This window comes from Aotus nancymaae, unplaced genomic scaffold, assembly GCF_030222135.1.
Source record: "Aotus nancymaae isolate 86718 unplaced genomic scaffold, 86718_ANA_hifiasm-v0.15.2.pri h1tg000090l, whole genome shotgun sequence".
NCBI lineage: Eukaryota > Metazoa > Chordata > Mammalia > Primates > Aotidae > Aotus > Aotus nancymaae.
In genome coordinates, this window is record NW_026988505.1 from 705,475 (window position 1) to 720,259 (window position 14,785).

The 14,785-nt window shown below is 40.6% G+C and overlaps 2 protein-coding genes across 5 annotated transcripts in view; one reads left to right on the forward strand and one right to left on the reverse strand.

The window, feature by feature from the left end:
* Window positions 1-14,785, reverse strand: part of MCPH1 (microcephalin 1) — a 245,463-nt gene that overhangs the window by 125,939 nt on the left and 104,739 nt on the right. The window lies entirely within an intron of this gene.
* The window catches only part of ANGPT2 (angiopoietin 2), a 64,987-nt gene that overhangs the window by 43,066 nt on the left and 7,136 nt on the right, over window positions 1-14,785 (forward strand). Inside the window, exons 5-8 of one of the 3 annotated variants that reach the window (XM_012457372.2) lie at window positions 1,941-2,071; window positions 7,108-7,209; window positions 8,071-8,237; window positions 12,498-12,628. In XM_012457372.2, the coding sequence (XP_012312795.1) occupies window positions 1,941-2,071; window positions 7,108-7,209; window positions 8,071-8,237; window positions 12,498-12,628 (531 nt within the window). Of the gene's footprint in view, window positions 1-1,940; window positions 2,072-7,107; window positions 7,210-8,070; window positions 8,238-8,767; window positions 9,435-12,497; window positions 12,629-14,785 lie in introns of those variants that run through there. The other 2 variants (XM_012457373.2, XM_012457374.3) reach the window with 2 other exon arrangements.

Consider the following 14,785-nt stretch of genomic DNA (forward strand, 5'->3'; position numbering starts at 1 on the left):
TCTGAGAAAGAGTTTTGCTTTTGTTGCCCAGGCTCTAGTGCAGTGGCACGATCTCAGCTCACTACAACCTCCGCCTCCCAGGTTCAAGTGATTCTCCTACCTCAGCCTCCCCAGTAGTTGGTATTACAGGCATGTGCCACCATGCCCAGGCAATTTTTGTATTTTTAGATGGGGTTTTACCATGTTGGCCAGGCTGTTCTTGAACTCCCGGCCTCAGGTGATCAGCCCACCTCGGCCTCCCAAAGTGCTGCGATTACAGGCATGAGCCACTGCGTCCAGTCAAGTTTTTTGCTTAAAAGAATTGGGTTAATAGTTTATTTCATAATGTCCTTTCAGCTTACACTCTTTTCACACAGACTCGCTTTGCACATGAGTCATGTAGATTTATTCTTCAGTTCCATAAGGAATAGGCTCCCACATTTTCCTTGGGGCATGCTGTTATGGCAGTTTCAACAGAAATACTTAAACAAGTAAACAAACAGAAATAGTAGCACAATCTTGATGAGAAGTGGTAGGTCTGTCACTGGGCTACCAGTCTGCCATACCTGCTTTCCAGCTAGAGTCTAACTCTCTCATACTTTAGGAAAGTCTTATTTTTTAGGTCACATTCACAGAAAAGGAAAAGGCAATCACCTGATGCTGGCTGGTGGGAACAAGATAGAGTGAGTGCCAGTTCTCGACCACCCTATCTTGTAATAATGGACCAAAGTACAGAGGACTGTTAGCTCAGATTCTAGTAGAAAAAAATAAAAAAAAAAAAAGCCCATGCAAAAGACCAGCAGAATTGGTCTGTGATTCCCTCCCACACCATCTAGTCCATGAAGGCCTGTGCCGTGGGAAGTCTCTAGGATAAAATATAAATAGTGGCAAGAATACAAACACATACATACACACATTTTTTTTTAATGTGACAAAAAAGGGTCCGGTCGTGGTGGCTCATGCCTGTAATCCCAGCACTCTGGGAGGCCGAGGTGGGCGGATCACCTAAGTTCAGGAAATTGAGACCAGCCTGGCCAACATGGTAAAACCCCATCTCTACTAAAAATACAAAAAATTAGACAGGTGTGCTGGCGCGCGCCTATAATCTCAGCTACTTGGGAGGCTAAGGCAGGAGAATTGCTTGAACCCAGGAGGTAGAGGTTGCAGTGAGCTGAGATAATGCCACTGTACTATAGGCTGGGTAACAAGAGTGAAAAGTCATCTCAAAAAAAAAAAAAAGAAAAAGAAAGAAAGGAAAAAGAAAAAAAAAGGGAATGGGAAGTCCAAATATTGAGAGCAGAAAAAAAAACAGAAGACGTTTTGTAGCCCTAGAATTTTCAGACTTAGAAGAAGAATGCAAGACACAGATAAATAAATGTTACACTATTCTACTCTTTAATTCAAACTGCTATTGGGTAGCTGCTAAAGTCCAAAGGAAACTAAATGTTTCCATCCAATATTCCAAAGAAAAGACTTGGCCTCAGGTATGTAAGAAAGAAAGAAAAGAACAGACACCACAGCCTCAGTGGGATAATGGCCTGAAGGGACAGACAATGGGGTCATGATACAGGTAACAACGATTAGGGACACTGTCTTTAAATTCTTCTGCACTAAGTTTACCCTACTCCACTTAAGATGAAAGATCTCCAAAAAGTAATAATATTTGTGATTGTGAAGTACTTTCATTACATGTAATTGATAATCAACAAAGAAAGTTTGGATTATTTGAAGTATTTTAATTACATGGAATTGATGACCAAAATGTAAGTATTCAACTTTGAGAATTAATAAGAAAACAGGCTGAAAGAAAACTTTTTGGGAAGGTTAAAAAAGTAGAATGGCCTTTTGCTTACTTAAGAATTCCAAAGTAATAAAACTCCCCAAATGATTGGGTCTCAAAATAACAAATCTTTGTCTTTTTATGTACTCCATTTAAATGCCTTACTATTTTTTTTTAAAAGCAGCTAAGAGCCCCATTGTTGCTAGAGAAGAGCAAATCAGCTTCAGAGACTGTGCTGAAGTATTCAAATCAGGACATACCACGAATGGCATCTACATGTTAACATTCCCTAATTCTACGGAAGAGACCAAGGTGAGGCGTTAGTCCCCCATTACTAATTCCCTGGCTCTAGGCAGGCCACTTTAGAGAGTAGGGAACCAGAGAGCAGAAGTCTCTCCGCAACGATCTCCCCGAGCCTCACACAGTACGAAGCCACAGTTACCGTGCAGCCACCTCACACAGGGTGCTTGCCAAGGGCTCTACGTTCCACTGCTGTACAGAAATACAGAAGCTGCATAGGAACGATGTAGAAATGTTATCCTCGGCAGGAAATACATCCTCCTTGCGTTTTGCTTGAATAACACATATTGTTGTTTCTCCTGAGGTGCCAGACTCATTTCATTCATTTTAAAGAAAATGTCTTCTAGAAACTGAAGTTCAAATAACCATAGTACATCAGCTATAGAGGTTTCATGAAATTAATAATTTCTACTGCCATGCCAAAGACACTTTTCAATGATGCTAGTGTTCCTTTCTTTTGTGTCTGTGACTTGCACAGTTTGCTACCGCTGCCTTGCCTCATGCGGGGACGGTAGCAGTTTTACCCACCATGGCCTTTGCTGTATCTGAGCAAACGCTAACACGGTGCCTCAGACCAGTGGTGTCTTAGCATCATGAAAACTGCTTCAACCTTGTGGACTTACTGATAGGGTCTCGGGGACACGCAGGACTCTGAGGTCCACACCATGAGAACCGCTGGGGCAGGTGATTCTAACCTCATCTAACACAGTCTGGAAGACTCGAAACACACCAAAGACAGCATTCCTTTTCTTCTTAAGCAGGGGAGTCCACTTCAAGGCATATGGTCATTGATCGTGTGTAACATGAGTGGACAGCTGTACTCACAGCAGGCAGAGCCACAACACAGCTCACCTCAGTTATTCCTCGTTCTGCAAGCTCACTCAGAGAGCCTGTCTCCTGAGCTTTAGATGAGGAGAAAAAAGAAAAAATCACTCTTGGAGAATGTTTCAATGTGGCTTCTCTTCTCTTAAACATTTGATAGGGCAGAATGATATTGTAAGAGAATCAGTGTGAAGTGTTATAGGAATACTGGACGACTGCATATATTAAATGTCTATAAATATATTTGCATATAAATGTAAAAGCAGCTACATATTGAACCAACACAAATAACTACAGAGAATACACTGGATACTGTACCAAAATGGAAATTTTAGAGGCTCTGGAAATATTATCTCTTTTAACTGTTATCCTAAGTATTTAATATGGTATTAAAGAAAAACACTTTAAAAATACAAGCATTAGGGTTTTAAAGATCTGGAACATGAAACAGTAACATATATCTTGATTAAGAATGAAAAAGATAAATATTATGATATTCAACATAATACTTTCCAGAGAAACCTTTCTAATTTATTCATGCTGCGTTAAATCAACCTTGAAAATTAGTTAATGTCCCTAGTGCCCTAGAAGCAGTACAACAGGGGAAGGAAGGGAACGGACCCACGAACAACACAGTCTGCTGCAGAAGAAAAAGCAGGGAGCAGACTCTAGGCTAAGCCTTTCGATCTCTTTTGCTATCTGGTTTTCATGACAATTCTTTGTATGCTACTGTCTGTCACCAGATATTGGCATGTTCTTGGCCTAGTGGTAATGGGGACAGGAGTGTCAAGGTGGGGGACAGAGGATGCCTGTGAAATGGGGATGCCTGGAAAGTGATACAGAGGGACAGCCCTGCTAACCGTGCAGCCCTGTTGTGTTGCTGGATTTATGTTTCTCAGCCTAAGCGCAAGCTTCCCACCCAGTGCACTGTCCCACCCTCCCCCTCTGCCCTGGAATGACTGAAATACTCTGCAGAAAGATGAAAATATACAGCTCTCCGAGATTATAGGAGCCTCAGGTCACGGTTGGAAACATTAGGATTTATATTCCCTTTAAACACTTGCAGTAAAAGAAACTCATTTACACAGCAGGGAACAATAAGCTTTCAAAAACCTCAATTTTCTATTCTCAAAAATAAATGGTGTCGCTTGTTACCTCTAAATTCCCTTCCAGACTTCAGACTCCATAACTCACAAGCTGATCCAGAGAGAGACAGACAGATGTGGAGGTAAATCCTGGCTCTGCCATTTGCGGCTCTGGGCAAGTCATGTAACCTTTCTGAGCACTCAGTTTCCTAATATGTAACACGACAATGATACCCTCAGCCTTAGAGGTTGTGTCAACACAGGGCCAGCCTCTGGGGTACAACCTGAGACAGTAAATGGGAGTGGTCACCATTTTCACTCCCTCCAAAGACTACCAGACAACTTCTCTGCCTGGCAGTGTACCCACTTCTGCCCTAGTTCATCTAATTCAAGATAGGAATGTTCAATTGGTCTTTGAGCAGATCTTTTCCTAAAAGGACAATATGTTGTAATTTCAGTTTTAAAAAATTCATTAAGTTCTTGTACAAGAGAGAGACTGTAAGACCGCATTTATCAAAAGCATGGATACTTTTGCTAGAGACATGGTCATTTCCTTCCTTAGATTTCGCAGGATCCCTGACTCCTAATGTTTGTCCCTATGTTTGCTATTTAATCCATCACTTAACCACGGCCTCAAAGTTGAAGCAAGTCAAGGATTATTTGCTGAAAAACATCAAGCTTTATAGAAAGATATCAGGTTCCTGCACCACACAGCAGTGGACAGATTCAAAACATTAACTGCCCTTAGGTTTGTTGTAATTGGAGTGGTAAGGTCTTGGGAAATATCTGAGGACTTCTCCTCTTCTGATCGATTTCAGCACTTTTACTCAGTATCTTCTGGTTGTGTGGATAACTCTATTTGGACACTATCTTTCTCTGTAAGTTTTATAGTCCAATTAACGCTAATACTCCGGTTTTTACAAATCCTCTGTTCTTTTTTCTAAAAACCTGGATGAAGTACTAAGAAAATGCTCTAATAACCTTATCATCATCACTAATGGAATCAAAGAGAATACTGATACGTCTCGAATCATTTATGTGCTGGCAGTGACTCTCAGACATTTGAGAGCCTTGCCTCTCAACTTCCATAACAAGATAAACTTGTTCTCTGAACAACAGAGAACATGTATTTAAATACTGGTAACTTCATAGCAGTGATTTTGACACTGAAGAATCAAATATTCTTGGAAGAAGGATAGGCTCATCAAGAATCATATTAATGCTTTCAACCCAAGAGCATGCCATTTACGATACAGAATTAACTTCAGTATATATACATGAATCCTCAAACCAACATAGCCTATTAAGCTGGTTTGTGAAATAGTTTTTTTAAAGACATATTGACAGAAGTGAGCAGTACTGACCATGTTGTTGACTGCAGGCAAATAAGAGGCAGTATTATTCATGAACTGATTTAAACTTGGAACTGTGTTGAGGGACTTTTGGCCTATTAACAAAAGAGTCAGGTTTCTCTGTTTTGGCAACATGATGTCAGTGGAAAAAAACATAACAGGAATTAAAGAGATCTTATTCAAATCCTATATATCACTTAGTAGGTGAGTAACTGATCAAATTAATCTAACTTTACTAAATCTTTTTTCCTTTCAAAAATGCAGAATTGTGATAGTACAGCAGAGTTGCTGTGAGACTATAGATAATATACACAAAGTATCTGGCAGAGTGCTTGGATGAGAGTGGTGTGTAGCAATGATAATAAGAATTATAGCAATGCACAATGATAATAAGGGGTTAGCTTGAGCAGACTGATTTTCTAGGTCTGATTACTTTTAAATGGGGAAATAATTCTCTTCTTAATAAATGTAATTTTCAATAATGGCACGTATCTTTCCAAACATGAGTGCCATTGGGGAAGGCAATATGGGCCAGGTGACCTTCCTAGAGAGAGACCAGAAGCATGCTGGGGTGAATTCTCCTGCAGACCAGGCTGTTCCAGGGACAGTTCTCTGGTTCCACTGGCCATGAGGCATCAGGCAGCCACCGCACTTCCTCTGCGTCCCTCTTTCCTCATGTAGGACATGAAGGAACAGGACTAGGCACTCTCTTGGTGCTCCTTTAGCTCTCCTCTCTAGGATTCTAACTCGTAAACAGAGAACAGTTTGCATTGAAGCCTACCCTGCCAAATCGCCTCCATTATTCTCAAAAAGACCATAGAGCTCAACAAAGGAAGAATATCTATCACTGGTTTTGAACCTTAACTTCAGTATATCCTACCTTGTGTGTGGCAGAAAATTTATCTTACTTTCTGGAAAACATGTTTCGTTCTACTGTAATCTTATTATTTAAAACTATTGATGCAATCTTATTTTCAGGGGTTTTTAATTTCATAATAAAACTCCAGCTGAGTTGAAATTGAGCATGCATGCGCTTAGCTTAAGAAAGAATTCTGTGTTCTGGACAAAGTTTAAACCCACAGAGCCAGTTTAAGAGCAGAAACAAAAAGGGTTGCTTAGAGAAAAACTGTGGGCAGTGAGCAACGTACAGAGAAGCCTTCAGTCATACCCTTGGGGCCAAGCTGCGAAGCCAAGCTCAGGTCACACACCTTGCGCCAGGACAGCAGAGCCTCAAGGCCGTTGTCCTCAGAGGTGAACCAAAAAATCTGATTTGCAATGCACATAAAGGAAGCCTAACAGCCCCACAGTGTGAGAATGTAACGGGAGTCCTGCAAAGCCTCAGATCAAAGAGCATCCCCTTCACATGGCTCTCTGCAGAGCTGGCAATTAGTGAAAGGTTTCAAGTCTGTGAACACAAGTCAATGGTTTTCTACAGGAGGGGGATGTTGGGTTTGGGGCCAATCTGCCAAAATGTGCCATTCACAATGAACCTCTGAAAAACAGCAATCTCAGAGCCAGCCATCAGGGTGGGGTCGTTAGCCTGGAACAGATGGTGACAAGCAACTCATAATCTCATCAACACTTTGTATTACATTACTGTTTATTTTTCACCATCATTTTAAATCCATCTCTTTCAATTTATTTAAAACCATCTGTTTCTTACACAACCCCGATGGTCTACTCGTGCCTTAAATCCCTGGCTAAGTTCTGTACTCAGGGTCCACAGTCCTCCTGCTTCTGCTACCTAAGGGGGTCCTCTGTCACTCACACCCTGCGTTTCCATTTGCAGGCCTTCTGTGACATGGAAGCTGGAGGAGGCGGGTGGACAATTATTCAGCGACGTGAGGATGGCAGCGTTGATTTTCAGAGGACTTGGAAAGAATATAAAGTGGTATGGACATTTTTAAAAAGCATCAGAAGAGAATTTCGTTTGTGAAAAATAGCTTTCAAGAGCTGCAGAACCTTAACCACCAATCCCAAACTAACCAGGGACTTTTGACATACTTTTTAAAATTGGTGTTCAGATTAGTTCTTCAAATTGGCGTTTCAGTCTCCCCTTTAAAGAATGGCCAATATAATGTAAACTGTATCAAAACAAAAGCTGCAGCTGGTGCGGTGGCTCACACCTGTAATCCCAGCACTGTAGGAGGCCGAGGTGGGCTGGTCACCTGAGGTCAGGAGTTTCAGATCAGCTCACCAACATAGCAAATCTCTGTATCTACTAAAAATACAAATGTCAGCCAGGTGTGGTAGTGGGTGCCTGGAATCCCAGCTACTCGGGAGGCAGAAGAATTGCTTGAACTGGGGAGGTGGAGGATGCAGTGAGCTGAGATCATGCCACTGCACTCCAGCTGGGCGACAGAGCAATACTCTGTGTCCAAAAAAAAAAAAAAAAGGCAAGGCTTCCACGGCTTGGTTTTTTTTTAAAGCGGGCTCAGTGTTTTTTGGTAAGCCACTGTTTCATGGTACCTCACATTTCCATAAACTGAGCTGTTGATGCTGAGGCTTCTGCTGGTGGCTCCCCAAGTAGTTCTAATCATTCTAATACAAATTTTCTTCCAGCAACAGATTAGTGTCTTATAACTGACCTGTTTAAAATCCATTTTCCTATGCAAAGGACCTGAACTGTCACAGCGCGAGAAGTAATTTCTGCTATTTTATAGTTACTCTATGTTAAGCTGACTGACTATTCACTTAAAATACACAAAGAAAAAATATATGAAGTAATCGAATTTTACAACTTGCATTACAGGGATTTGGTAACCCTTCAGGAGAATATTGGCTGGGAAATGAGTTTGTTTCACAACTGACTAATCAGCAACGCTATGTGCTTAAAATACTCTTTAAAGACTGGGAAGGGAACGAGGCTTACTCATTGTATGAACATTTCTATCTCTCAAGTGAAGAACTCAATTATAGGTAAGTGAATTATTTGTAATTGAAAGAAAAAGTTAAAAGATTTGCTGGGTGACTATACCAGAAAATGAGAACCACAATGATTTAACCAAGATCTAAACTACTCTTATATCACCTTAAATCGAAAAACATCTTGTTTCTCAAAATTATTAAGTTTCTCTGGTTTTAATATTCTAACTTTGGTTATAGCAATATAAAGGAAACTTCATATGAACAGTATTTTGTCTATCTGTTGTGCTTACTGTGTATCCTCAAAGCCTAGAAGAACCCTGCCTGGCAGATAATTGGCTTTCATAGCTATTTGTAAAATAAGTGAATGGTAAGTGTTCCTATGATAATGTATCATACGAATAGCATAACTGATGGATACTTGCGACTGTACTGTTTTATTTCAAAAGGTTTCAAAAGTTAATCTGTCTTTATGAAGTTTAAACTCATTCCACTGTGTTCAATCTCAAAGTCAAGGTTAGTTGTCAACTTTAGAGATGGCAGAGTTAGGTGGGACGGTTAGTCAACTCTCCTCTCCTCTACAGGAAATACATCAGATGCACAGCATTCCCTGAGTGTTTGCCTTGTCCTCACCCATTTGGTGGCGATAATCATAAGTAACAGCATGGGCAACCCTGACCGGGAATTTACTTTCCGCTTCTAAAATGCCACGAGAGTAGAGACAGAACAGCAACGGGACGTGACAACCTAGTTTGCAAGATAAGTATGGTGAGGCCACGTGCATGGTAATGCTGGTACACAAGACACACAGAGGCACTCCGAAATGTGTGTGCAATGGTGGGGGGCAGAGAAGTGAGACTGTGTGCCCAGTGGCACCAACACCACCCTGAAGGAGTCTAAAGAGCACAGACTGGTGGCACCTGGTGATCATGGAGCACACATTATGAAATACCCACTCCAAGATCAGAAATTAGCAAATGAAGGTCAACACGAACATCACAAAAAACAGTCATCATCTGACCTACAGTCTCGTCTTCATCTCAACAATGCCCAGCTCAGATGCTCTGCTCAACAGAAATTCCACAACCTAAACAGTCTAACAGCAGCCACAACGTGAAAGTCTGTGAGCAGGTTGCCCAGGGGAGGGTTGCGGTGGGCAGCACAGAGAAGTGGCTGATCGTCAAGTTGCCTGAAAAACCAACTGAAAACTACACAATGCCCAGTATGTCCTGCTTTGCAAACAGTGGATGAAAATTCAGAAGCATGTTTGAGAAACAGAGATACATGGATGTGACTCTTCAAACATCAGTGAAGCATATTCCATCAGTTCTCATTATGGGAAGACCAGGCTCTCCTAGAGGGGCAACAACCGAGATGAATGAGAAGATAGGTGTTTGGGTCTCACAGCAGTTCTGACTTGATTCCAAAGAGATCAAAACTTCAATGAATTTTGAGACACAAGTGGTTGGTCATTGTTTTACCTCCAAGTTAAATATTTTTTCAACTGGCAACAGTTAGGAATCTACAATAGAAGAATTTAAAAAAAAAAAAAGAAGCACAAAAATTAAGGATTAGGCTGTTTGTATAAGAAGATTTTTACAAAATGGGTCATTACCCTTGTACGCTGACATTATAAAAATATTTTAAACTGAGATGGTTCTTAACAGATATTTCCTTTAGAAATGCAATCAATTTTTGGATAGGCCATTTAGAAAAACACACACATTGGCTGAAAGTTTAGTTGAATTTGCTTGGTAAGATAAAATAGATATTACATTAAAATTATTATCCTAATAAAACATGATGACAGGGTGATAAGAGAGCTGTGAAGGGACTGAAACCTTTCAAAACCGCAAATTGTATGCAGCACGTAAGGGATTTTATTTTCCTGAAGAAATGTTATCCAAATGTTGGAAAACTTGAATATACATGTTATAAGAAATGGATAAATGCATCAACAGAATTTAATTCTTTCCATTAAAACTAAAAGCTATGTGTACATTAAACCTTAAAAATTGGTTACTTTTCACAGACATTCTGGCAGTTTTATATACACTAAGGTTTAATTGTTAGATGTCGACACCACCTCTTTATGCCACTGTTATATAAAATCATCCCTGGCAAAGCTGCAGAGATTAAAAAAAAAATCAACCAATATCAATATAAAGTAACTTCAAGAATGTGGCTATTCTTAATAACCAAATTTTAAAGAAAGAATTTTAAACCAGTAGGCTATAAAAGGACCTAAAATTTTACATTCTCTCTTATTTTTCTTGCCTCTGGGGAAAATTTGACAAGTTCCATGAGGACTAAAAACGTTCAAGGAGACAGGAGAGTTAAAAGATAAGCAAGGGAAATGGTTTATCTCAATCCTGCCTATGATTAATGGGAAGACAAAGGAAAGAAAGTAAAGTGTTTCAGAATCCCAACAAAGATGAGCATTTATGATTCACATTTTGCAGTAGGCATTTAGAGACAGAGCTAAGGCCAGTCTCATTTTTGAAACATGCAGGAAAACACGGAGACTCACATGTCCAGTCCATGCCTTAGGATGAAGTTTCTAGGACTGCCTTAACACCGAAGTAACTTAGGAGCAACACTTACGGAACTCCACATCACACGGCCTCACCCTCATATTTTCACAACTTTCTCCAACAAACATCTCTGTTTAGGTGTGTGCCAGTGTTGAAACATGGCAGAGGGGTTTGCTGCATCTGGTGCAAATGCTACCTCCATGACTCAAGAGTCTGACCTCGGACAAGTTCGTATTTCTGAACCTCAGTGACTTCCAGTGCAAAAACAAAGATGGTGGCCACCACTGTGGGTGGTTTTGAGCATCTAGTGTGCATGCAGGTGTAAGCACCTGGCCTGGCCTGGCCAGCAGGCAGAACTTAAAGAACTTTTTCTCTCTTCTTTGCACTCTTCCAATTCAAACTCTTAGAAATTATATTATACCAATGTGGCAGTTAGTAAACATTAGCAGGTTTTACAAAGAATGGCATCATCTTGGTGCTTCCAGTACACTTCTACTGCCACCATTGCAGGATTTGCTTTGCAGGCTCCTCACCTGGGTATTCACGTGCCTGTTTCTCCATCAGGATGTTAGGACTCAGCATGCCAACATGACATACCCCATTACATGAATGCCTGCTCTCATCTGTCCTGAACCATCTGCCAAGGGCCTTCTTTGCAGCAGTAGCTCTTGAGCATAGTTATGGGAAAAAATTATTATAAACCCTCAAAACATATTTTCTTCTCCCTTCCCTTATATGTTCCTTGCTGGTACACAGATGACCAATGTAAGCCGTACTTTTGCAATACAACTTACAATCGTTCGACTTAAGATTTTTCGACTTTACAATGGTGTGAACGTGATACACATTCAGCAGAAACTACAGTATGGGATTGAAATTTGGACCTTTCCCTGGCTAATGATATGTGGCACGATGCTCCCTCATGATGCTGGGCAGCGGCAGTGAGCCATGGTTCCCAGTCAGCCCTGTGATCACCTGGGTTAACAAGACACTGTGTGCACCGCACTGCCAAATGGCTCTGCCTGACTGTGGGCTATAATGTGAGTGTTCCGAGCACACTGAAGGAAGGCTAGGGCCAGGCTAGGATGCTCCAAAGCTCAGGTGTACTCCATGCATTTTCAAGCCACAACATTTTCAACTGACAGTGGGCTTATCAGAACATAGCCCCATGGGGAGGCAGGGATCGCCTGTATTGCCAATAGTGTCTGACTGACTAAGACATTTGCTCGTTTCTCAATGTCTAACAGTTTTATTACATTATACTACTATATAGACATGAGGCAAAGCAGCCATACAGATTTATTTTCAGCACCATTCTGTAGATTCCTGCCCCAAACTCAGTGGCCATTCCTCATCTGCTGCCTTCTCCAACCCCCCACCACCTCTGCAGAAAATGATGTTTGAGGCTGGCCTCTTGTCTCTATGGAAGATGACTGGAGACCGGGGAAGAGGACCCTCATGTTGCATTTCTCTCTTCTGCGTATCTGAAAGCAGCAGAAAAATAAATTACAGGGCACTACAGTCACTGCTGGTAGTTGTGTAAGTGATGTGTGTTGAAGGTTTCATGAAAACATCCCTCTCTGCCGAAGGATTTGATGATAAGTTGGTTCCTGTTTATACCAAGTGCAAAATATTTTGTCCGGAGTATGCATTAGTCCACTAATGAGTACAGAACACACTTCTGTAGAATGGAATTCTTCATTACAAAAAATTTTCCACTACGGTAAATCAATGACCCAAGTCAATTAAATTTGTTGTTTTTTTCTTTGCACGCTTACAGGATTCACCTTAAAGGACTTACAGGGACAGCCGGCAAAATAAGCAGCATCAGCCAACCAGGAAATGATTTTAGCACAAAGGATGCAGACAACGACAAATGTATTTGCAAATGTTCACAAATGCTAACAGGAGGTAGGGATGACTTTCTGTCTTCCTATTTGTATTGGCAAGGAACAATTTCATAGAGGGAAAGGCTGGCAATTTGGACTTCAAATTGCGATCGGTAACGATGTCCAAAATTTCATACGTAGACACACTAGCTTCATGTAGGTAAATGTGTTTTTTACTTTTTTAGTCTAAGTTTTAAATAAAGAGTATGATATGGAGTTAGACTTGTCAGCAAGCCAACTGTGTCTCCTCAGGACCTAGCCCGGGCAAGGAGAGGGGACATTTAACACTTAGCAAGCTCTCCTGAGTTTGTGCTTGCTGGATACTAGAGAGATGGTTTAATTACATTTTGCTTTATTTAAAAAGTTAAAAATTCAAAGTGGCAACCAAAACAGTAATATAGATTATAGAAATATTTCCAACTAATAATTTAATGTTCAAACAAGAAATTTCCAGTTATCTTTTTATTTATTTATTTTGAGACAGAGTCTCACTTTGTTGCCCAGGCTGGAGTATAGTGGTGTGATCTCAGCTCACTGCAACCTCCACTTCCCAGGCTCAAGCGATTCTCCTGCCTCAGCCTCCCCAGTAGCTGGGATTATAGGCACCCACCAATGCACCTGGCTAATTTTGTATTTTTAGTAGAGAAAGGGTTTCACCATGGTGGCCAGGCTGGTCTCAAACTCCTGGCCTCAAGTGATCTGCCCACCTCGGCCTCTAAAAGTGTTGGGATTACAGGCATCAGTCACCGCACCCAGCCCTAGTTGTCTTTTTAAAAAGATTTCATTAATATATAGCAAACACCTATAAACAGAAACAAGTTAACCAACCTTTTTTAGTACCTCAAATTAAAATGAGTGATCTTCTACTTTAAGGCCTTTTTTTGTTTTCTACTTTTAATATCAGGTTGCTGTAAAACAGACAATGAAAACCATACTCATAAGCAAAAGACTGTTGTAGCAGTCACTTAAAATGGATAGGTTGGTATTCAGAAACATTTGAGAGCTCAAACACAGGAACCAACTTTTAGCAAATGTAATTTTTCTGATTTTTTAAAAGTTTAGGAATTCACTGACAGAAACAAACACTACTTAGTAACTGAGACAAGAAAAAAGCCTGATGAATGCTGTCAAGTTAGTTCTTAGAAAACACTGAAAGATTTAAAGTAGCAACAAAAACTCTGCCAATAGTGCAAACAATGTAAAGAATAACAGGAAAACTGGCAGGGTTTAATTTCTATAGAACATAAATCATATTTGCAAAAATTAATACATTACTCACCCAGGAAAACCAAAGGTAAGAGCTATGGTCAACATATTTTATAAATCTAAGGTGCTACTAAAACAAATGGATGAGTCAAGTTATGATGTATTTACACTATAAGAATCACTAACAGTCAAAAGGAGGAATTAGTAATGAAAGGAATATGAAATTTGGTAATTTTCATGTCTTTAAATTTCATAGCTTTTATACTGAAAGAATGAGGCCCCATTAAAAAAAAAAAAAAAGTAATCCTCTGGTTCCTGAGATAATACAACTACTATATGGTAACATAGGTCCTCCGTACTAACCATTATTACACCAATGAGCTAAGCCTTCATATTGATTTTGCAAAGGCTTCTTAGAAGTTTCCCTCATCCTGGCACGATAATCCTTTTGAAAGCTGAACAGTGGGGAAAGCGGTGGGGTGGAGGAGCCACAGATACCTAGGGCTTTGTTTCCCGTCAACCACTCCTCCCATGCTGGACCCAGCTCTCTCCTTGACAGGGTGGTGGTTTCTAGACCACCCGTATGTGGGGAGCTTCTCAGGAGAGTAGGAAAATCACATTAATAACCAAGGAAACAATATATTTACTTACTCCAATCACGATTTAGGGGCTGAGAATGTAACTGGAAAAGAGGCTAGGGAGAGGAAAAGCAGCTCGAGAGAGAAACTGGAGTGGTCTTGCCTGTGAAGAGGTCAAATTCCAGCCCGTGGTCTGGACCATGAATGAAGCAGCCTAATGAGCAGCTCGATTTTGCATGGACAGCAAGTTCTACAGTCAGGCAAGCTCCAGAGGGGACTGATATATGAATTTGTCAGAGTCCTAAATATGTGAGAGATTCTGAATAGAACACACAAACTTCTATCCAACCTACAGTCATCTGAATCAACTGAAGTCACTCAGCTGTAACCACCAG